Source organism: Schistocerca americana, chromosome 5, assembly GCF_021461395.2.
Source record: "Schistocerca americana isolate TAMUIC-IGC-003095 chromosome 5, iqSchAmer2.1, whole genome shotgun sequence".
NCBI lineage: Eukaryota > Metazoa > Arthropoda > Insecta > Orthoptera > Acrididae > Schistocerca > Schistocerca americana.
The window spans coordinates 529,285,501-529,311,413 of NC_060123.1; the positions used below are offsets into that span (position 1 = coordinate 529,285,501).

Genomic DNA, 25,913 nt, shown 5'->3' on the forward strand with positions numbered 1-25,913 from the left:
ATCTCCTGACAAATGCTCAGGACAGTGAGTATTATATTCAAATGTTTTGTGTTATTTACGTTATACTTTCTGACTTGTTCCACACCCATGAGAAAAATCTCATTGTTGGGTCTATGGAATGAAAGCTGGATCTAATCTAATCTAATCATCATTACAATGTGCCAGACCATGCATCACTCCTTGTCTGCAGCTGTTTTGCTAAACATCACATTCCTGTTGTACATCATCCACCATATTCCCCAACCTAGCCCCAGCAGACATTTTTCTGTATCTTGAACTTAAAACCATGTTGAAAGGATGTCATTTCTAAACCATATAGGGAACCCAGGCCAATGTGACATAAGATCTGTATGCTATCCCAGAAAAGGTGTTCCAGGAGGCTTTCCATAAGTAGAAGAAACAATAAGAACCATATCTTACCAGTAGAGGGGAGTATTTTGAAAGGAACAGTGGTTAAAATGTACAATAAGCAATAAAGGTGTTACAGCAAAAGTGTGGTTTCCTTTTGAACATGCTTGTGTTGTCACTGAAAGTTCTGAAGAATTTTAATTACCTGAAACCAATTAAATCAAAAACGCTACAGCAGGCTTCAATCAGTATCAAAAGAAAAATTCAATTTAGAAGTTTATTGCATTACAAACTGACAGTCAGTCTGATTGGTACCCACTTTCAGGAGGCACTACTCAGAACAGTTGGCAGACACCCACAAATATAAATAGACAGTACTCCCAGCTTTCAGTACTCCATATTCCTTCCCCTATCATGTCCACCTATAATACTAACTTCTATCCTTAAGAAGGAACTTCGGGTTCTGAAAGCTCCAAGCACTGCATTTTTATGTGTGTACTGTATTGGGGGTTTCACCATCTGAGACCAAGTCATAATATGTCAAATTAACACTCACCCTAAAAATGAGACACTTTCATACTGGGAGAGTTTCACCATAAATAATACACATTTAATTAGTTACAAAAATCAACCAAACACTGCAATCATGTCAATAACTTACATAAATAATTTTAATTTCACAAATTACAAAACAATAAATATAATTCATTCACACTCCCTTATCATCATCCATACGAACTCCAGTCATTTTCTGTAATAGATTCATCAGCGTCTGAAATCTGTTCTGAATCTGGAAAGAAACAGAACATCATGTAGTATAATTCCAATATCAGAGATATGAAACTAATATTTGAACAGATATACAATCAGAATGAAATGAGTTAAATACAGTATCAGTAGTCATAAACATCATTAATAAAACAAATGGCAAAGATGTATTTTTCTTGATTTGAGATTTTAAGATGTGTGTTATCTCTCTGTGTACTTAACTGCCCTACCACCACCATTTATGACTATCTTATTTTATTTGGGTCTAGGTGCAAAAGAAATCTATTCTGCTACAAGGGCGTATTCACCACTTTATAGACATTAGAATTTCTGTCTCTCTATCCGTCATTTATTCCTTGTTCCACCTACGTTCTGTGAAGGTGTAAAGTTCAGAATCAGACATTTTGTTTGGAGCTTAAGTTCCCAAAGGATTTGTTCATTTTTTTTGTTTTTCCATGTTGCGCCCAAATAATGGGGGATTCTCACAACATGCTGTTGAGAAACATTCCGCACAAATCACAACATGGCATACATAATAAATTTTCAGCAAGTAAAACTCTTTACAGAAACAGTGCTAACATAAATGGATATGCGAAGTTTGAGTGAAAGTTCAGAGATTGGAACTGAATCTGGTACATTCTATACTACAGTTCGTTAAGTAAGGTTGGTTGGTTGGTTGGTTGTTTGGGGAAGGAGACCAGACAGCGTGGTCATTGGTCTCATTGGATTAGGGAAGGAAGTCGGCCGTGCCCTTTCAGAGGAACCATCCTGGCATTTGCCTGGAATGATTTAGGGAAATCACAGAAAACCTAAATCAGGATGGCCGGGCATGGGATTGAACCATCGTCCTCCCGAATGCGAGTCCAGTGTCTAACCACTGCGCCACCTTGCTCAGTTTAGTTAAGTAAGATCACAATTGGGTTAATCAGTAGAAAAATGTATTTGACAACAAAAGAAAAATGCAACTACAATTAATAATACGCCCACTCATTAATTGCCTCAATAATTGCTTGGTATCTCCAAGGCACGCTTGAAACCAAATTTTCCATGTATTCACATGGAAGAGATCTCCAAATGCATCAAAATGGTGTTGATAGCCATTTCAAAGTTAATTTTGCTTGCACTAGATGCAATGTTAAGAATGGGTTTCCCAAAGAAAGGTTAATGATTTTTTTTCCACTTTGGAGTCACTTTACCGATTGAGCCATATTCTTCACAGTCACCCAAATTTCAAATCACTTATAATAGCATGTTACCCACATTTGCACAAATGATTTTGATTTCCCCATATATTTAGATATCGTGGCATGACCCCATTTTTGAACCTTTGGTGTGACTACACATAAACATATCCTCAACATGTGACATGTAAGATGCACTCATGTCTCTTCAGGTGTATCTCTGTCAACAATTCAAAGTAAACTAATGTTGTATGGATATTGCAAGAAATATAAAGGTTCACAGACAGCATCACAGACATCACAAGTGGGCTTTCGACTATCAATTTTTGTGAGCACGTGTGAACAATTCCAGTGCGAATTTTGTGCATTTCTATTATTCATTTCCTTTGTAGTGTGTGTGTGTGTGTGTGTGTGTGTGCCATAGTATGCCATTTCAAAGCAGCAGCACATTGAAAATTTATCACACACACATCACCCTTATCACTAATAGTCAGTTGAGGGGGGATGTAATGGATTTTGGTGCAAAAAACTATTTTTCACAAGTATTATTTTCTTTATTTACCCAGTTTAATCCATGTTGTGTGTGAATTTTATCATAATAGCAGCCTTACAAATGCCTTTAACTTGTTAAACTGATTAACTCTGCACTGGCAGCCACTCCCACCTTTCAGAAACTGCTTGTTTCAGCAGAATTTTTGTCAATGTGAAGGCTATTTTCTTTCAATATCTTTGGCTGCCACCCATATCTCTGGCTGACACCTACACCTTTGCCTGAAAACTTTCTTGCATTTGGTTTATTTACATTTTGACAATAGTAACACACATATTAGTAGGTGGAAGGTTGAATTCGCAAACCTTTACACGGAAGTCAAGATTTATGCATAATGGGTGGTGGAAAAACTGTGTTTAGGAAATGGAGGTTTCATGGAAATCGGTTTACAAACAAAAAAGAGGAAGCAGCTTGAAATGAAGAACATAAGCTCTCAGTTTCAGCATCGAAACTAGGGACAGGAGAATTGCACAGGTGCGTGAATCATGATGATTTGGATTCCACTGGATTCAGACTTATTGGTTTCGAGATTCTCTGCGAGGCTATAAATTTTTCATGTTCATGTGTTACCTGTAAAAATATTGAATGCATGATTGTTGTTGAAGAAAGAAAAGTAGGAATAGCTTGTAATTTTAAATTAACTTGTGATTCTTGTGGCTATGAATTTTCATTATCCTCCTCCCAAAAAAAAAAAAAAAAAAAAAAAAAAAAAAAAAAAAAAAAAAAAAAATGTTACTGACCTGTAAGTGCCTGTAGATGGGACCTGGATGAAAAAGGGTCACACATCTCTTTAATGAGGTTCATCTGTTATTGGTATTGACTCAGGTAAAGTTTTAGGTGTAGAAATTATGTCTAAATACTGCCACCAGTTTGCAACAAGGAACATGTCCAACAATGAAGACAGTGAGAAACTGTGGCAAGAAAAGTATGCAACAGCATGATCTAAAAATTATAGTAGCTCAAGTGGGGACATAAAAGCTGATGCAGTTGTGAGGATGTTCTACAGATCTGAGGACCAGTACCAGTATGGTGTTAGATATACTAAACACCCTGGTGATGGGGACTCCTCTTCGTTCAAAGCACTAACAGGTAAAAATCCATACAATACAACAATAAAAAAGTTGGAATGTGTTGGCCACATCCAAAAGAGGCTTGGTGGTAGGCATCATCACTTGCTGAAAGAGAAGAAAGGTGAGGTACTTGAGGATGGAAAACCAGTAGGAGGAAAAGGCAGGCTTGCTCTGAAAGAAACTGATTCTCTTCAATTATTTTATGGGAGAGCTATCAGGAAAAACACACACAATTTAGAGGCAGTGGGGCGTGCTGTGTGGGCAATTTTTTTCCACAAATTATCCACTGACCAAACACCAATGCACAATCTGTGTGCAAAAGATGACTGGTGTAAGTTCAACAACAGAAATGAGATGTATTCATATAAACAATCATTACCAGAACCTGTTATGAATGCAATAAGCCCATATTCAGGTTTCTTGCAAACCTTGATTTATTGAGGAAGTGTCTTCAAGGAAAGACACAAAATGCAAATGGAAGCCTCAATAATTTAATTTGGATTAGATGCTCAGAAGGACATTCTGGGGACTTGGAAGTACTGAAAATCGGTGACTATGATGCAGTTTTATGTTACAATAACGGAAATAATGGCAGAATTGAAGTGCTGAAGGTGTGTTTACAACAAAAGCATTTTACACCATCGATGAGAGCAGGGTCAAGAAAGCTAACAGATCAGTGTCTTACCTGCAAATACAGGCCCTACAGATTCGAAGAGGAGAGAAGAAAAACCTGGAGGATGAGGAGTATCAGTATGGAGGATTTTAAAATTGAGGTAAGCTTATTACATGTAGAAGTATGAGAAGAAAATCTGTGAACCTCATTTTCGCTGTTTTACATTTTTTACGTTATTAGAAGCCATTTCTCAAAAAGTATATGTGCTAATGCTATGAAAAACAGTTCGCATTGTGTTGCTGTCTCCCTGGAATTAAAAAATATGAGTTCCTGCAATTACATTCTGATTTTTAGATGATTGTATGTAGAAAAAAAGTTACTTTTCGATGTGCAAAATTAAAAACTCTGTTAACAATACAATTTGTACCATAAATTAATAACTGTCACTCAGTGGTGTTATAACATTCTCAGGACACTACAGTGAAATTTTCAGATTAATTGCATGATTAGAATTTGAGTTAGCTTTTTATAAAAAAGACAATAAAAAATTAAAAATTCAAATTTCTGGCAAAATATTAATCCTACATATTTTATTATATTTTTCCATTAAAAAACAGCTCTCTTCCTCTACACATGCAAAATTTTGGATTTGTACATTAGGTACATTTGCATCCTGCTGCATACAAAAATTTTTTTCCATCTTAGTATCATTAAATTCTGGGAATTTGTTATGAATGTAATACAAGTACATACTGCAATGTTCGATTTTATTTAACATTTCTGTCTGATTGGAGAACAAAGGTTGACATAAACATCTGACTGTCCACTGCCGAACATGTGGTAATTTCTAAGTGGGTGGTTCAGCAGGAACCTTAGGATAGCTTATAATGCTATGAGTGTAATGAGCAGCAATAAAATTCAAATTCTTCCTTGACACTAATAAATCGCTATTTATTTTCGAAAATGTGATGATTTCTGAGTGTATGGTTAGGCAGGAGCCATGGAGACAGCTTTAATTCCTGAGACTAAAAAGAGTAGCAATAAAATTCATATACTTCCTTCTCAGAAGTAATTGGCTCCTTTTTTCTGAATATGTGACAATTTCTGAGTATGTGGTTAGGCAGGAACCTAACAGGACAGTTTAAATTGCTGCAAGTGAAATGATGAGCAGTAACATTCATAGTGTTTCTAGTCACAAGTATTTCACACATTGCATAACCAAAAACACATTCCTCTAAAGAGCTCTCGCCACAACTGTGATTCTCCTGTCAATAACACATCCATAAACATCAACTCGGCACTATAGCTATAGATAAATCGATAGCCTTATTTCTGGTCGCCTTCCTGGTGCCACTATGCCACGATTATGCCAGTTCCTGCAAAAAGTACTGTGAAATGGGCTTGATCCCTCAGCAGGATGAACAAGGAAAATTTAAAAGCAATACAGTAGAGGTCACTGTACTCACATCATCAGAGTATGCTGCACTGCCATTAGCTATGAAGTAACAACACACATCCCCACATACTATATTTCAACGCCTTTTACCGTACTTCAGTTTTCTGTTTAATTCACCATGTTCATCAATTTTTGGTTTTTTCTGAGCAAGCACAAAGGAAAAATGGCTCAGAAACGTGTGTTTTGATGCATAATTTGTGGTCACAACATGTTGGAAAATAGCTAGATTACCTTGTACACAGATAACAATACAATTCTTTGACCAGTTTTTGGGAAGTCTGTTAAAAAAATTCTGGAACATTTGTAATTTTGCGCCAATGGTGTGTTGCAGCGAAATGTGGTTGGCATCCCTGCACACACCTGTGTTTTTATGTGTAACTGCCGTAAGTTTCATTGTAGTATGCCTGGTTATCGTTCAGTCTGCCACACAGTTTGCGAAATTGAGATGGCAGGGTCATAGGAGTGATGCGTCTGCATTACATTTTGCATGAAACTCACAGAAACCTTTATAGAGAGACACCAAATGACACAAGAAGCGTACAGTGACGAATGCTTAAGCTGTACTTGACATTATGAATGGTTTACATGGTTTAAAAATGGACAGAAGTTAAACATGACTCTGGTTCAGGACACCCTTCAATGTCAACTGATGACGGTCGTGTCAGGAGTGTCAACGAAACTGCGCATGCCAATCGAAGACTGACTGTCAGAGAGATTGCAGATGAATGTAACACTTCAGTTGGATCACGTCATGAAATTCTGACACAGCATGTTTCTGCCAAGTTTGCCCAATGGCTCATGCGTCAAGACCAGAGAGACCTATGCCTTGCAATCTCTGAAGATTTTGGATCGCGCAAATGAGAATGAGATGTTCGTTAAGAGAATCAGAACTGATGATGAGGTGTGGATCTACGGTTATGATGTTGAGAGCAAGATTCAGTAATTACAATGAGTTAGGAAAAGTTCTCCAACACCAAAATAAGCTCATGAGGTCAGGTCAAATGTCGAAGCCACACTGATACTTTTCTTTGACTTTGAAGGATTAGTTCATCATGATTTCGTCCATGGGGACAAATTGTTGATCGATGGTACTGTCTGCAACTGTTGCGATGCCTGCGAGAAAATGTGAGAAATAAACGGACTGAAACATGGTGAGGTAATTCATGGCTCTTACATCACAATAAAACAAATTCGTTCCAAATGGTGCATGACTATTGCACAAAAAAACCAAATCATTGTGCTGCCTCATCCTCTGTACTCTCCAGCCTGCAGACGTTTTTTTTTATTTCCAAAGTGGAAAACCCCAATGAAAGGACAAAGATTTGCAGCAATAGATTAGAGAAAAAAAAACACGCAGATGGAGCTTCACGCCATCCAGCAAAGAAGTGAATGAGGACTGTTTCTGGAAGTGGAAAGGGCATTGGGAGCGGTATATCAATTATGAAGGAGAGTATTTAGAAGGAGACCTTGCACAATAAGTGAAAGGTGAGCATAGAAAACTTTTGTGGACGAAGTTCTGTAATTTTCTGAACAGACTTCGTACTTGCTGCTATACAGCACTTTCTTTAAGAACTGATGAAGTTCATTACCACAAATTATTATATAAACATTGTACTACATATTAATTTCCTTCAATTCTACAGATTTTATACAATGTATCGGAGAGGTTTCAATCATATATGCAATTACATATGTTTTGCTTTTACACTCCTGGAAATGGAAAAAAGAACACATTGATACCGGTGTGTCAGACCCACCATACTTGCTCCGGACACTGCGAGAGGGCTGTACAAGCAATGATCACACGCACGGCACAGCGGACACACCAGGAACCGCGGTGTTGGCCGTCGAATGGCGCTAGCTGCGCAGCATTTGTGCACCGCCGCCGTCAGTGTCCGCCAGTTTGCCGTGGCATACGGAGCTCCATCGCAGTCTTTAACACTGGTAGCATGCCGCGACAGCGTGAACGTGAACAGTATGTGCAGTTGACGGACTTTGAGCGAGGGCGTATAGTGGGCATGCGGGAGGCCGGGTGGACGTACCGCCGAATTGCTCAACACGTGGGGCGTGAGGTCTCCACAGTACATCGATGTTGTCGCCAGTGGTCGGCGGAAGGTGCACGTGCCCGTCGACCTGGGACCGGACCGCAGCGACGCACGGATCCACGCCAAGACCGTAGGATCCTACGCAGTGCCGTAGGGGACCGCACCCCCACTTCCCAGCAAATTAGGGACACTGTTGCTCCTGGGGTATCGGCGAGGACCATTCGCAACCGTCTCCATGAAGCTGGGCTACGGTCCCGCACACCGTTAGGCTGTCTTCCGCTCACGCCCCAACATCGTGCAGCCCGCCTCCAGTGGTGTCGCGACAGGCGTGAATGGAGGGACGAATGGAGACGTGTCGTCTTCAGCGATGAGAGTCGCTTCTGCCTTGGTGCCAATGATGGTCGTATGCGTGTTTGGCACCGTGCAGGTGAGCGCCACAATCAGGACTGCATACGACCGAGGCACACAGGGCCAACACCCGGCATCATGGTGTGGGGAGCGATCTCCTACACTGGCCGTACACCACTGGTGATCGTCGAGGGGACACTGAATAGTGCACGGTACATCCAAACCGTCATCGAACCCATCGTTCTACCATTCCTAGACCGGCAAGGGAACTTGGTGTTCCAACAGGACAATGCACGTCCGCATGTATCCCGTGCCACCCAACGTGCTCTAGAAGGTGTAAGTCAACTACCCTGGCCAGCAAGATCTCCGGATCTGTCCCCCATTGAGCATGTTTGGGACTGGATGAAGCGTCGTCTCACGCGGTCTGCACGTCCAGCACGAACGCTGGTCCAACTGAGGCGCCAGGTGGAAATGGCATGGCAAGCAGTTCCACAGGACTACATCCAGCATCGCTACGATCGTCTCCATGGGAGAATAGCAGCCTGCATTGCTGCGAAAGGTGGATATACACTGTACTAGTGCCGACATTGTGCATGCTCTGTTGCCTGTGTCTATGTGCCTGTGGTTCTGTCAGTGTGATCATGTGATGTATCTGACCCCAGGAATGTGTCAATAAAGTTTCCCCTTCCTGCGACAATGAATTCACGGTGTTCTTATTTCAATTTCCAGGAGTGTATTTTGGTGTTTTAAAATTTTCCTCGATTCTGGATCTTCCTGAATTTTGTGTTTTTTAAGTCTGGACCACACAAAAAAATAAAACAGAGATATCACTGTAACATGAAAAGGATAGAATGCTACTCACCATATAGTGGAGATGTTGAGTCATAGATAAGCACAACAAAAATACTGTTAACAAGTAAGCTTTTGGCCAAAAGGCCTTCTTCTGAATTATGCAAAACACACACACACACAAAAAAAACCTGCTGTCTCTGTCTGCTGAGGGCTCTGCTGACAGAGATAGTAGTCATGTGTGTGTGTGTGTGTGTGTGTGTGTGTGTGTGTGTGTGTGTGTGTTTGTGTGTTGTTTAATTCAGAAAAAAAGCCTTTTGGCCAAAAGGTTACATGTTGACAGTCTCTTTATTGTGCCTATCTGCAACTCAATATCTCTCTGCTATATGGTGATCAGTAGAGAACCGATTATATGCATTTGCATGTTGCATATGCATTTACATTTTTGGCTCCTTTACACCGGTTATTGCGTATTTTAACAAAAACTAGAGAGGATGCATATTTTTGCTCCATGTTTACAATATTTTAAAAATTTTGACAGGCAGTCTCTAGCTCGATCTAGTTTTTTTGATGTCTCACAGATTGACTGAAGACCTAGAACTGTGGTCAGTTGCTAACAGAGAGGCCACTGCCTAGCGAAATCATTAAAGAACAGGAACAGGCAGACAGAGTCAATTGTCCTGCGCACACGCCCTCAGTTAATCCCCTCTGCTGTCATACCGTACGCATCAGCAACAATTAAATTAAATTACACAAGCTTTTAGTTGCACGTTCATTGTTTCAGCTTAGCTTTCTATTTACTTGTACACAGTTGAACATGTTTATGATGTGTCATGTGTAATGACTTATGCAACATGCCACCCGAAAAAAGAAATGTAGTTTCGTGGATAGCTGACCATCCTGGAACATTTACATATGATGGAATTATTGTATATTGTCGAGTTTGCAAGAAAAATGTTTAGGGCAAAAAAAAAGTTTCAAACAGACCAGAATGTTAAGAGAAGTCTGCATATCACAGCAATGCCGAAGAAAGGACCACAACAACAACTTCTGACAACAGCAAGTTGCAGTAGCAGGGATCTGTCCAAAGGCAACCAAAAAAGTTGGTTAACATAGATCTATGTGAAGCGTTCATTGCAAGCAATATTCCTCTTCACAAACTTACAAACACAATCCTCAAAGGCTTCCTGTGCAAATATTTGCTTAAATCAAAATGCTGTTGTTGTGGTCTTCAGTCCTGAGACTGGTTTGATGCAGCTCTCCATGCTACTCTATCCTGTGCAAGCTTCTTCATCTCCCAGTACCTACCGCAACCTACATCCTTCTGAATCTGCTTAGTGTATTGATCTCTTGGTCTCCCTCTACGATTTTTACCCTCCACGCTGCCCTCCAATGCTAAATTTGTGATCCCTTGATGCCTCAAAACATGTCCTACCAACCGATCCCTTCATCTAGTCAAGTTGTGCCACAACTTCAGCATTCTTCCGTAGCACCACATTTCGAAAGCTTCTATTCTCTTCTTGTCCAAACTGGTTATCGTCCATGTTTCACTTCCATACATGGCTACACTCCATACAAATACTTTCAGAAACGACTTCCTGACACTTAAATCTATACTCGATGTTAACAAATTTCTCTTCTTCAGAAACGATTTCCTTGCCATTGCCAGTCTACATTTTATATCCTCTCTACTTCGACCATCATCAGTCATTTTACTCCCTACATAGCAAAACTCCTTTACTACTTTAAGTGTCTCATTTCCTAATCTAATCCCCTCAGCATCACCCGATTTAATTTGACTACATTCCATTATCCTCGTTTTGCTTTTGTTGATGTTCATCTTATATCCTCCTCTCAAGACACTGTCCATTCCGTTCAACTGCTCTTCCAAGTCCTTTGCTGTCTCTGACAGAATTACAATGTCATCGGCGAACCTCAAAGTTTATATTTCTTCATCATCTGCAGAGCTAGTTGGCATATAAACTTGTACTATTGTAGTAGGCATGGGCTTTGTGTCTATCTTGGCCACAATAATGCGTTCACTATGCTGTTTGTAGTAGCTAACCCGCACTCCTATTTTTTTATTCATTATTAAATCTACTCCTGCATTACCCCTATTTGATTTTGTATTTATAACCCTGTAATCACCTGACCAAAAGTCTTGTTCCTCCTGCCACCGAACTTCACTAATTCCCACTATATCCAACTTTAACCTATCCATTTCCCTTTTTAAATTTTCTAACCTACCTGCCCGATTAAGGGATCTGACATTCCACGCTCCGATCCGTAGAATGCCAGTTTTCTTTCTCCTGATAACGACGTCCTCCTGAGTAGTCCCCACCCGGAGATCCGAATGGGGGACTATTTTACCTCCGGAATATTTTACCCAAGAGGATGCCATCATCATTTAATCATACAGTAAAGCTGCATGTCCTCGGGAAAAATTACGGCTGTAGTTTCCCCTTGCTTTCAGCCGTTCGCAGTACCAGCACAGCAAGGCCGTTTTGGTTAATCTTACAAAGCCAGATCAGTCAATCATCCAGACTGTTGCCCCTGCAACTACTGAAAAGGCTGCTGCCCCTCTTCAGGTACCACATGTTTGTCTGGCCTCTCAACAGATACCCCTCCGGTGTGGTTGCACCTACGGTACGGCCATCTGTATCGCTGAGGCACGCAAGCCTCCCCACCAACGGCAAGGTCCATAGTTCATGGGGGGTAAATCAAAATATACTACATGAATCAACAATGCATAAATTCACACACCGACAATTTACATAAATGTTCTGGAAGAAATACGCAATGAGCTCACGGACAGCATTATCTGGATTTCAGCTGACAAAACTAAAGACACTTGTGGCTGTCACATTGCAAATTTGTAGGTGCTTTAAAAGAAGGGTCTTCTTCTTCCTATTTAGTGGCCTGCAAAGAACTTAAAAAAGTAAATCATTCTACAGTCGTCAGATTTGTGAATGAGGGTATTAGAAAAATATTTATAGAATCTTCTGCAGATGAATGGGTGTTTGTGTTTATTTCAGTTGCTGATCCCTATACGACCAAAGCAGGAAAAGCCCTCCAAGTATTTTATCCTAATTTCATTCATGTGACGTACTTTGCTCATGGAGTACATGGCCTTGGTGAAGTAGTATGTTCCACATTTGTGAATATAAATAAACTGACTTCATCCACAAAGAAAGTGCTCGCAGCAAGACCTACAAAGAAAAACTACCAAATGTGCCTTTAACACCTGAACCAGTGGTAACTCATTGGGGTATGTGGGTCGAAGCTGTGTTTTTCTTTTTTTCCAATGAACATTTTGACGCCATTAGAGTGGTAATAAACGGCTTCAACAGTGCAGAGGCTTTGGCAGTTTGCCAATGCAAGGAAGCCCTTAATGAATCAGGTGTTAAAAAAGACATTATCACTCATTTTCCCCATATCCTGCAATTATTAAAAAGCTTGAAACTCAAGGTCTGGTAATGAATAAAATTATTCTAGTGAACTCCTCATTGCTGGAGATATCCCACGAAAACTTAAAGAAAAGTTTGAAAACATTTTAAACAATAACCCAGGCTTTGAACCCTTGTGCCAAATTGATAGTTTTATTAATGGGACGGGTGAGTTTTTACCAGAAACAGTATGTGCCAACATAGCACCCAAATTCAAATACAGCCCAGTTACCTCAGTTGATGTAGAATGGTCCTTTTCTGCTCATAAAAATGTTTTGAGTGAATGAAGACACAACCTTACTACCGAACATTTGGGACTGTACTTGGTCATTCATGTTTACAACAGTAGAAAAATGTAAAATTGTAAATGATGCTTTGGTCCAATAGTATTAATTATAAGCTAATGCTGTTCAAAAAAATTCATGCTTGTATGTTGTTTTTTAAATAAAATATTACGGAGTTTTTGAACGTGCCCCTCTGCATGCGATATATCTCAAAGGTGGTCCTGTACATATCGATTATTTCACTGCAACTCACTCATATCCCATCCGATTGTCACCAACAACAATAGCAAAGATGGACCAATTCTTGAAACATGGTATGCATCCCCATTTTGCAAATTTTTAGAAAATAACCCCAGAAAGGCCCCTTCCTAACCTCTACCAGAAAGTATTCGGAAAATGATAACAGTGTTCTAAATGTACCGTTTTTTTTTTTTTTTTGTTTTTTTTTTTTTTTTTGGGCACTCTTCCTTGTAACTGATATGCACAGGTTCAACATTGAGATATTATTCCGCCAGTAACTACCATGTCTTTTTATTATTTGATCTTGCATATTTCGACATTTTTGTGCATTTTTATGCATATTTGCATGCATTTTTTAAGGTTTTTATGATGCATATAATCTAGTCTCTGGTGATCAGCAATTTACACTTTTCATAATACTGTCATTATTCTATTTTGCATTTTGCATTGTTTGACACTAATAACAGTTATGCAAAATATCAGAAACACTCAAAAAATTAAAAAGGAACACTCTACCTCAAATTTAAAGGCAACTGACTCCTCACCCTGTTCTCCACTGTAGAACTGCCTGAACTGGCATTTTAAAATCAGCCAACATGACTTAGTAATGTAGTTACTGCAGCAAGACTGAAAGTAAGTGTAAAATACAGCCATCATGTACTATGCAACAAAATTAAAGGGTCGCTTTCTTGAAACACTGCCATAGTACTCCACTATGATGTACTAGTTCCAAATTTGGCTCTAAGGTGGCTACAACCTAACTCTGCAATGTTGCAAAAGTGTGGTGCCCTTGAGGGTCAGAACTCAGAAGTTCATGTGGTAACATTTAAAGAGGGTTAATGATGTCACAATGGTGCCACATTTCATAAGAATTCCACCCAACACTACCACTGACGTGTTACACTATGGGAACATTGTCACATCACCCCTTACCCACATCTCACCCCTTATCTTGACACCCAGGATTGAAATTATGTGTTTTCCTTATGGAATGGCCAAGAAAAACATTTTGGACTCACCAATGCCCAGAATCAACATGAAAAGGTCATAAAAGATATAAATGGAACTACTCCTTCTCGTGGGGCATTCACTTTCATACATTTCACAGTAAAAAATTACCATTTTCATTGTGATGTGCAACAAGATGACATTCTTGACAATCTTTGACACTGTTGACACTCCCTGGCTGATTCAACAGTGCTCTAAGAACATGGCAGGGCTGCAATACCACTGAACATGATCTCACCCCTTTGGAATACAGCGTGACCACAATTTTTTGCTCTGATATACAGGGTGGAACCAGTAGGGTCCACTCAACCAATCCAATGAAATTGGAACATGAACCAAAGCAGAAAATGTTTACTCTTCATCCCTCTTCTTTTGCATGGAGGAGGGGGGGGGGGGGGGGGGGAGCCGCAGATGGGAGGGTGGGGAGAAGGGGGTGCGGATACGCAATATTACCACACATATGAATAAAACGGCAGACCCTCTCTAAGACTCCCCCACCCCCACACTTCAGCAAAACCATCAGTGCCACCCATGCACCTTTGTTGGACACTTTAGTAATGTCTCTGTACAGGCCTACCTGTCTACCAATTCCTGCTGCTGGGAGGATAGGCAACCATTTTGACACCCTTCAGATTTCACATGCAGCCAGCAGCCACTAGTGGCAAAAGGGTACCCTGTCATAAAAATATGTATTTTATTTTCTGACAGGGTTGAGTTACTGTAATATCTGAGTTCTTTTAATTGAACATGTATAGTTTGTCCTTAAGCATGTATTGTGCTATTTTTAACAAAATTATCAATACTTTTCTTTAAACTGCACTCTAGAGGAAATCAAAATTTCTGTCATTTTAAAAAGCAGTTCTGTGGTGTTTACAAGGCCAATGTAATGAATATTCATATTAATAACACAGCTCCTTTTATTTCTATTTTTGGTGAAAAACAGACAAACCGTGACACTGTGTTGTTTTCAGCTGTCGAATATGTCAAAATACAGTAGTGCACATACTCACTCCATAGTCTGGTTGAATGTAGCCATACAAACACAACTTGGCAGCACTTTTAAAATAAAGAAAAAAAAGAGTCGAATTCCCATTAGTTATAACACAGTACCACTACCATCATACAACATTATTCTACTAACTGAGCCACAATGACATAACATCTCAAAATTCTAAATTAGCGTTCACACACAATATTGTTAGGGCTCTTTGGTAAAGTTGGCAGTTTCTAACTTTCAAAGAAAGAAAAGACAGCAATAGCCTCCAAAATGGCAATGTATATACTCACTCAAGATATAATGAGCTGCTCTTTTATTTCGTCTGTTAAAATGTCTACCACTGTGAAGCATCTCGACCGCAAAAGTCAATAAGTGGCTTCTGTCATCTTCAATACAGCATGTACACATCATAATGACATCACACTTAGGTTTCTCAGTATGCACATAATGTCCTCCATTGCACTAGACTGGGGAAGGGAGACGTTAGTGGATGCCAAAACAGCAATAGCAGGCGGACGCACAACACCAAGCTGATGGTGAATGATGACCACAGTGCTGCAATGAGTCAGGCAAAAGGCAAGCAAATGCTTAAACCCAAAAGGCAATCGGGTCCGTGTGTTTTTCAGGGGTTTTTGGACAAAATGGAAGAATGCCCTGAGTTTTCCCAATTTCCCAGGGAACTGGGTATCGCATAGACTGATTCACAAGGAAGGTTTGTGTATATAACTTATTACCACTTACACAAGCCAAGCCATCTGGCTGTAGATACTTAATACTATCCAGACAGGACAGGTCACTAGTACATAAACAAGAAATTATTTCTCTGTGTCTTACCTGTTCTACAGATCGCTGAGGCAGTTGTTGACGTATCATGTAAAGTATTCTTTCTGTAGCACATTCCTGCTGAAACATTTTCAGTATAACTTTATCTTCTTCTTTCGTCCATGTCATCTGTGTAGTGTCCTCTGATATTGAATCAGAAGAGCATACATGAAAGGCCAAGTCATCTCTAGTGTTTCTTTCAACTATTACTTGGTGAGAATTTGAAACACTAACACTCTCCTCAGTGCTCTTTCCATACTCTTGTTCAAGTGGCTCAATAACGTTAGAATCTTTTGAGCTGGATTGTACCTCATCACTTCCTAAACATGGGGAAGTACCTTCATTTTGCTGATTATGTTGTTCCATTTCAGCAACCAACTTGACAGGTGCAGTGTCAGTTACTTTGTTCATTATAGATGATGCACAAGAATCACCACAGTTGAAACTATCTTCATTTCTGGATAATGTGCTGTCAACACTGAGAGTATTATCATCAGGGCTGCAATGGACTGTTTCATCACTTTCAGTTATACATTTTAATGTTACTGATGGCTGCTTTAGCAACTGCATGTCTAAGGACACATTACAGCTACCCACCTCATTAAGAGAAACTTCTATAGAATTGTTATGCACAACTGATTCCACAGTGGACACATTGTCCATTAATCTACATTGTTTCTTGGCAGGTGGTTTATGTAGCTGACAATCTTGAATTTTCTCATTCTTTTCTTGGGTGCTTGTTATACACGTGGAACAAGCACCATCTAAAGTTTGTTTATCAGATGGTGGTGGTGATTTAGTTCCTGACTCAAGCGACTTTTGTCGAACTCTATTTCTGGAGCTGCTTCTTGATCGTTTTACAGAACCTCTCTTGGACAAGGAGCTGTTACCAGTTTTATTTTCTCCACTTAGTTTTGGAACTTTGATGCACACTTTGAGGGTACCACTTCTGCTGCTTCTGGTAGCTTGAGAAAAGCGAAGATTGTTTCTGGTATTGCTAGTATCTGGACGAATACCTTCAAGAACTTTGTTGTTCCTGTTCACAGCTCGTGGTTTAATATTTTTTGGTTTAACTGCGTCCTTGCCTGCCAAATTGCTAATATCTGACTGTGAGCAGCTGTTGTGTTGCATCACAGTTGGATTCAGTGTTGCTTTGGATGGTGATGTTTCCTTCAAAGCACCTGGTTCATTGTGTCCACTATCTTTTTTGCGCGTCTTCTTAATACACTGTTTAGGTGCCAGTCTCTCAATACATGCTGTCATGTCACAATCTGGAAAAATTACCTTTGCTGGTCGAAGAACCTTTCCTATTTGCATGAAGACTCTTCCATGAATGAACTGTAACAAAGAATGATCCATACAAAAGGTAACCATTTTTAACATCGGACTGTTTTAGAGCTAAAACACAAGCAGGAATATATACGGAACGATATATAGATACTGAATGAACCTCAAACATAATATTAAGACTTATTTTTAAAATAAACAAAATACATTCTGCAAAAATCAGTCAAATCTAAGCAGCAACATATATTTTTAAAATGAGGAAGAAGGTCTCAATAAAAAGTCACAGAAACTGATAAATGACAGCAAACAGCACTACAATATGATAATGGCGGAAGGGGATTTAATGCATCAGCAACAGAAAACCAAAGAACTAACATTTAGTTGGAAACTCTGACAGGACTATGTTAGCAGAAATGATGAAAGTCATTTGTTAACAGAATTTCTGAAAAATAATATAATGCTGCTTATCATATTCTTCCAGAAAAAATCAGAAGAATAGCAAGAACCAAATGAAACTATAAAGAAACTGTACTGGATGTGCTGGTCCTTAAGCACTTTCATTTTCCATGAACAAGGAGTGGCCAAAAAGATTCCATTTGAGGGTGTTGCTGCAGCATACATGCTATAAAATGTGACTCTGATGCAGTCATATAAGCACTGAAATGTGGCATTCATGTCTTTCCAACATGCAGACCTGCTGCAACGAGAACTACAGTGAAGTTATTACCAACTGCGTCCAAGCAGGACTAACATGCTATTATTCTTTTCTTGGCTGCCAAAGGACCAACATTGGTAGACACCCACAAGAGAATGAAGAATGTATATTCAGCAGCATGTCTGTCAAAAACCATCATTGAGGAACAGTGCACCAAGTTCCATACTGGACATGATTCAACACAAGATGCAGATCAATCTGGGACATCACCCCGATTTCAAGGAACCTAGTGTCTCCATCACTGGGATACAGTACTGCATGCAATTAAGGTAAAACATCTGAGAAAACTGTGACAACGGGTGCTGCTGCATTATGATAACACACATCCACATATTGGAAATGTCTAATGCAGAAGTCATGCCGACTCAAGTGGGAGACACTCGAGCACCCGCCCTATGGACCTAATCTCTGCCCTTGTGGTTATCACATCTTATGCCTCTTAAAAAAGACCTTGAAGAGTTGATGATTCCTATCAGACTAGGATGTGCTGCAGGCTATTACAGACTTCTTCATGCAGTAGAACGCAGTGTTTTACCAAACAAGTATCTTCAACCTGGTGCACCGGTGGGATGTTTCCCCCAATGTCCACGGCAATTTTGCCTGATTGGCATATCGCATCCGGACTGTAAGTCCTTCAAGTGGAAAGTTTTTGAGTGCCCCTTATAATTACTACCTATAGGAAGTCAGAACTGTAGATCACGAGAAGGAAGTGTACCAGATTAAATTATGCACAAAAAGTACAGCATCTTAGAAAATGATGATGATACTAACATAGATGAAAGTAGTAATTATTTAACATAATCACTAGTGCAAACAGCAAAAGATGTTGCAGGTGAGAAGAAAGCTAATGAAACAAGATAGCTATTGGAGAGAACGTGACAGTTTTAAATAACCTTATAATTAGTAACTACAGGATGTCAAAATTGTAGAACATGAGAAAGAAGTGAACCAGATTAAATTATGCAAAAAGTCCAGCATCTTAGAAAATGATGAAGATACCAACATAGATGAAAGTAGTAATTATTTCACAAAAGTAGTAATGCAAACAGCAAAAGATGTTGGGCACAAGAAAAAAGCTAATGAAACAAGGCAGCTATCAAACAAAAAGTGAGAGTTTCAAGTATGCATAGAAACTTTGTACAATAAGCTGTCATCATCAAAACCCCTTGGGAACTATCTTTGAGAGGGTATGAAAAGGCACTAGGAAAATTTATCAAGAGGAACAACTGAAACAAAACGAGGAATAACAAAACAAGAGAAACTTACGTTGGGTAAACATCATATTGCACTAATTAATATGATAGGTGGCACAGTAACTAATAAGAGAAAGTAAGGAAACTGTTCAAGCATTCAAAAATTTCTTTACGTGTTTGTCTTGTGATCTCTCAATTTTCCTCCTCATGAATGATTAATAGTGTGCCTTCAGGTGTCTAGTCAAGTTGCTGACTCCACTTCGTTCAAAATATTATGTCAACTGGTCCAGTCTAGATGGAGTCTAGGCAGCGAGTACACATAACAACATAGCAACACAACTTGCAGCATCTGAAGACAAATAGGTTGGTCAACAAAATAGTGTGCATAAAATGGAATCAACAACTCAGTTGAACACCCAAATGGACACTGTTAATGTCCTTAAAGTTCAGGAAAACAGAGGGATAATAATGACAGTCACAGTATTCCAGAAGAAAAGTCATATGAGGTGTATAGATCCATATTAAGTACAGAGAGAGAGAGAGAGAGAGAGAGAGAGGACATAAATAAACAACCATCTGGGATTTATAAATTTGAGTAAGTTTCTGATTTTTTCAACAAAAAAATAAAATACATGCAAAAAGAAACCTTTACTGACATGTGTTTGTAAACTTGGCACTGATTCACCATGTGTTAGTACACTAAATAATAAATATGTCAATTCCAATTTTTATAAGACTTAATCAAGACAGTGAGAAATTCAGAATTGAAAGTGGAGTTAGGGAATGTGATTCCACAGCACCAAAATTATTATTAGTAGCCCTATAGGAAATTTTCAGATGCTTAAGCAGAATATGCGTTAGCAAAAACATATCTGACCTTCCTTCAGTTTGTTGATGACACTGTACTGTTTGCTTCTCATGCAGATCAACTTTAATAACTAATGGGCAAACTTAAAAAAGCAAACTTAAAAGTCGACATGATTACAATAAGACTAAAATATGAGTAATATTTTAAATAATTGTATAAATTAACAGTTAACTGAAAAAATAGGCAATGAGTTTTTCTATTTAGAACAGTTGAAGAAAATAAATGATTGGACACGAAGAGAATTAAGTTTCTGAATGAAATGAGTGGAAAATTTATAATCAATGTGTACCATCAGTTTTGGGCTGTGGTCAAGAGATACAGATTTATAATGTAAAAATCAATAGAAACTGAGGGTTGCCCAGCTAGCAATGGAGAGTTGCTTATTTGAAATAATAATGAGAAACAGTGAAGGGATCAGGGAACAGACTAGAGTAGCAGATGTAATTATGATTGTAATGGAAATAAAATGACAATGGCAGGAACTTTAAGTCAATCAAATGGATGGCAGACGGATTAAAAAAGCTATGTGCTGGTTTTCAAGAAATAAGGAAAAAGATTCAGAATATTCTGGACGTAAAACAGTTCCCAATTTGGAACTCCAATTGGTTCGATGCGAGTACCATTTGTGATGCAGCAAACATCCCACCAATAATCAGTTTCTTCCCGGACTCATTGCAGCAAATAAGGCATAACTTGAGCAATGGCGGCATAGATTCAATTTTTCAGATCAGCTAAATTGTTTGATAGGGGAGGAACATACACATGGTCTTTAACGAAACCCCAGAGAAAGTAATCCAGTGATGTCAAGTCTGGAGAGCAAGGTGGCCAGGCGACTGGCCCTTCATGGCCAGCCCATTGACCTAGGAAGCAATTATCAAGGAAATGTCAAGCTTCCATGAGGAAATGAGGTGGTGCACCATCTTGCTCATAGTAGACCATTCCCTCTCAGTCATCTTCATTGATCTGTTGGATTAAGAAGTTTTCAAGGCTATCCAGATACATAATACCAGTGACAGTTTTCTTCTAGAAGAAGGGCACCAAACATGTTATCTTTGAGGCTGTCACGAATGTGTTCCAGGGATGCATATGGATTTTCACTGCCCATGTTCTGCAGTTGCGTGTGTTCACCATATCACTGATATGAAATTCTGGCTCATTGCTAAAGATTATTGTGTTGAGAATGTCTCGTCATCCTCTATTCAATGCAACATTTTCACACATAATTTCCCACGAGTAATCTTATCTGCATCACTAATGTGCTGTGGCACTGTGAATCTGTTTGGTTTCAAGTGCAAATGTGTATGCAGTACTTGCCAAACAGTGTATTGTGGAATGCGAGTCTAGCGAGATGCACGTCACACTGATTTTTGCGAATTGTGGACAAAGCTCTCCCAAACCTAGTTGACATAATCATCAATGTGGGCTACCAGATGGTTTGTCATGTCACAGTGAACAATGCACCTCAACAAAGTTCTTGTGCCCAGTGTACATTGTAGGCCTGCTTGGAGATTCTTGAGCTTATTCAATGTGAAATTTATGCTGAATATTTGTTGCACAGTTAGTTTCATGAAACCAAAACACACAGGGAGCACGCTCCACACCAGCAAAAGTGGTTACTTTAACTGTGCAGTACGCTGGTGCTATTGTTGGTGTAATGGGGTACTGATGCGCTACTTGAATCAAACTTGAGGTTGTTTGCTACAAAATAACACATCTACTGTTCTGTAAGTTATCTCAATATATTTTTATATCATTCCAAAGTTGTAACGGCCTTTTTGAATCACCCTGAACTTCTGGTAGCACTAGAATATCAGTTCTGTGCTTTGTTCATCTATTGTGGTGCGTTTAAACTGCGGATGATTGTTTCTGCTATTGGATCTACTCTCTTCCTGCCCAAGTCAACAGCCAGCCATTATCTCGCAAAGAGACCATGAGGATAAAATCAGAGAGATTAGAGCCCACACAGAGGCATACCGACAATCTTTCTTTCCACAAACAATACGAGACTGGAACAGAAAGGAGAACTGATAGAGGTACTCCAAGTACCGTCATGTGGCTTGCGGAGTATGGATGTAGATGTACCCATGCCGTTATGGCAGCACAGCAGCTGCATGTCCACTATAACAAGCAATTTGTGTCAGTCGTCACTATGTGTGGGTGGTTGTCGGAGGACCCTATGTTTTCCCTGGTTTCTGAGGCTGTCTCCAACGGCCCACAAATATTGCCCCAGAATATTCTGCTGTCGCTGGTAGTGGATGGGTGACTGATTGAGTTTCACATATCACAGGAATGTCCCTCAGCCTAACTAACTTAGATATGTACCAGCTTTTGGGTTGTTCTGCACTGCAGTGCACTGGCCATTCTGTCAAGTTGTGTCTTATAGTAAACAGTGCTTTCCTTTCTGGGGGCAGTTCTCCATCTTGGCACATTATAAGAATGTAGAACAGCAACTTAGACTGTTGGAGGTTAATTTGCTGATGGCTCAAAATATTTTCAGGTTAGAGACTTTTTCTGTTTTGACTTCCAGATAGTTGACAAAATACATTTACTGTCTCAATCAGCTCCCTCCAAAGATTTAGACTTTTTACTAAAGTTGTACAACCAGCTGTTCAAGAAAACTTTGAGTTGAGCAGGAAATTTGGAGGCACACGCTCCCTTAAGCCATATGCAATCTTTAAATTTTGTCAGCCCTGCCCCATTCCCTTTGACATGTGCAATAAGTTCAAGGTCAAGTTGCAACATTGACAGGATATCAGCGTTGTTTCTTCTATTTTGCTGAGTCTGTGGGCCATCCCTTCAGTGGAGATTCAGAAGCTACAAGGCGCTATCCACTTTTGCAACGATTTTAAACAGACAATCAATGGGCAATGTGCGCAGACTCATATCCCATTCTGCAACCTAAGGAGTTGTTGGCAAAGTTGTTAGGGGATCGGTATTTCTTGCACATCAATTTGCACAACACATACCTGCCGTTGTCACTGAAGACTAATTCTCAGAGTTTCTTGGTGCTGGACACCTCCTCTGGGCTCTATCAGTTTAATCACTTGCCTTTTGAAATCTCATCTGCATTTGAAAGTTATTAATATTACTTGGAGCAGTTGAATCAGGACACTCCTTACTGTGTGAAATACCTTGATGACATCTGGGTCACGGCCTCCACATACCTTCACCGAAGAGTCAAGCAGTATATTGCTCCCTCCTACGTATATCTCACGAAGAGACCATGAGGATAAAATCAGAGAGATTAGAGCCCACACAGAGGCATACCGACAACCGGTAGAGAACCGGTAGAGGTACTCAAGGTACCCTCCACCACACACCGTCAAGTGGCTTGCGGAATATGGATGTAGATGTACATGTAGATGTAGAAGAGTTGAGCATTTGCAGAATCTGCAAATAGTTTTCCAATGCCTGCTGCCAACTGGAAAAATGTAGTTTTTTCCCCAATGATGCGCTTTTTGGGTCGTGTTCAGCAAAGAAGGCTTTGTCCTGACAGACTACCACCAAAGCCATTGTCAACTGGCTGGCACATGAGAACCTGAACGAGCTCGAGTTCATTATGGGCAAGATTTCGTATTATGGTATGGTCATTCCCCAGGCTGCACACATCTGCCACCCTCTAAATTGGCTTCACCAAATGGGCATCAAAGTTGCCTGATCTGTGGATTTCAGTCCCTCAAGCAGTGTCTGTGCTCCACTTTATGTTTGGCTTCTTTTTACACCAGGTAAACCTTTGACCATGGCCTGTGACGCATCCCAGAGAGGCATTCGCGCAGTCCTGTCACATCGGAATCCAGATGGCACCAAGCATACCATACATTCACATCAAAGACACATTTCACAGCCCAACATATTACTCACTGGCTATCGATTTCAGAACTAAAATATTTCACTTTTATGGCTTGGGGTGAAGTTCCTACTGATCACCAACCACAAGGAATTTGGTTTCTTATTTGGCCCTTGGCCCAAACTGCCAGATAGGACTGCCCACTGATTGCAGAGATGTGTGCTTTTCCTCAGTAATTACGCTTATGAAACTCTGTACCAGTCCAATGTCCATCAATGCCAATGCTAACTGACTATTGCAGTTGCCAGTGGGACTGGATCCAGAGTATGACCAGCACGACGCTCTCAATTTCACCTTTGATTATGTCTTGGAGCAGACCTTGCTGGATTTTCCTTTGGTGGTGTACAAGGCCATGGCTGCCAAGACCACGACCTCCTTTTCTGGAAAATCATTTCTGCTGCTCAGGTGGTGTGGGCTCTTTTTGAGCGGATTTGGTATGGCGGGCGGTTTTTTTTTCCCCTAAATGGTCAACTCAACATGGATTAGAAGGTCCTTCCACTTGCTATAGAGGCACAACACTGTATACTTGTTGTTCCTCCTGCATTACATCCTTGCATACTTGAGCTACTGCAGGTGTCGTACTAGCGTATGACTCGTATGAAAGCATTGGCACATGGTCATGTCTACTCGGCGATGATCGATCACAACATCAAACACCAGTGAGGGCTTGTCAGCCTGTGCACGAAACCAGGCTGCACTGCCGTTTCAGTTTTCCCCTTGTTCAGTCCTGGAGAACCCTTGGAACAGGATGCATTTTGATTTTGTGGGCCACTTTTATTGGTAAGCATGTGGTTGTTGGTGGTCAATACATTATCAAATTTCCCATACATCACCAAGCTATCCTCAGTGATATTGCCAGCAAATGTTCGCACGTTATTGGTCATTTTTGCTATGAGGGCTCCTCCTGGCAAGTTGTCAATTTGTTTCAGAGGAGTTAGAAGATTTCTGCATTCACAATGGTATCCAACATCTGACTACCAACCCGTTCCACCCAGAGTCTAACTTGGAGGTGGAGTGCTTCGTGCCTAGGTTCAAGACCTAAATGAACAAAGTCTGTGTCTGCCTCATCTACACTAATGCCCTGTCAAGTTTCCTGGCTATGTATTGGGTGACAAAGGCAAAAGGGCGTAGTCTGGAATGTTAGCATAGGTGTCAACTGTGAGGTCTTTTGGATTTGCTGCAACCCTAGTCACATACCTGACCACAGCAACCTGCCATGTTTTTCTCCTGGGGCTGCAGTCTATGTCTAGTCTTTTGGCCACAGTCAGTTTAAGCATATGTATTAATGATTATTGGCTGCCAGGTGTTGTGGTGGGCCACAAGGGTCAGCAGCTGTTTGTGGTGGATTTTAGTCGGGAGTAGCTGATCTGTCATTCCAATCAATTGCGGCGACAACCTGTTGGACCTTCAATGCTGCTATCTCCACACCAACTGGTTGATGGAATCAGCCACAGCATTGTTCTGGTGGCAGTCTCCCAATAGTGGCAGCATGCTTTCCTGTTGCCACCCCCCTCCCCTTTCCCCTGCACTCTCCGCCATCCTAACTTCAACTACAGGATACATGGCCAGTGAGACTTTTCTCTTGCACTTCCCACTGAGGAGACTATGGAATTTGAAATGGTGTCCTCTTTCCCTTGCTCATCAGTGGTGGAGTCCTCACCCAAGACATTGAGATGCAGGCAATGGAGCTGGCTTGAGTATCATTGCGGGATAGTACACAATGCTGCCCTGCAGGACTAGGGATGGGAAAAACGACCAGTTACAACCAATACCAGTATTATAGCACTGAATAACAGGTCTTTTTTTTTTTGTTATTTATTTGGTCTCAAGTATAACAGGTGTTTTTTTAACAACCCAGCAAAAAACCAGAAATATTGATTAGCCATAGTAGAAGTGCTAAAATTTTTCCTTTTTAAATAAACCTCTTTTTTTAAAAAAAAGAAGAAAGAGAAGAAGAAGAGTACTTTTAATCTGTAAAATTTACATTGGTTTGAAATATTGTGTTGTTATATAAAATGGGAAAATCCTTCAGTGCTAC

At 40.1% G+C, this 25,913-nt stretch overlaps 1 protein-coding gene across 3 annotated transcripts in view; it reads right to left on the minus strand.

Moving 5' to 3' along the window:
- Nucleotides 1–611: 611 nt before the first annotated feature.
- Nucleotides 612–25,913, minus strand: part of LOC124615456 — a 136,295-nt gene continuing 110,993 nt past the window's right edge. For all 3 annotated transcript variants that reach the window (XM_047143358.1, XM_047143357.1, XM_047143359.1), the window contains 2 exons: nucleotides 15,978–17,303; nucleotides 612–1,138 (listed from right to left, as the gene is read on the minus strand). In XM_047143358.1, the coding sequence (XP_046999314.1) occupies nucleotides 1,058–1,138; nucleotides 15,978–17,303 (1,407 nt within the window). In that variant the 3' untranslated portion in view covers nucleotides 612–1,057. The remainder of the gene's footprint in view (nucleotides 1,139–15,977; nucleotides 17,304–25,913) is intronic.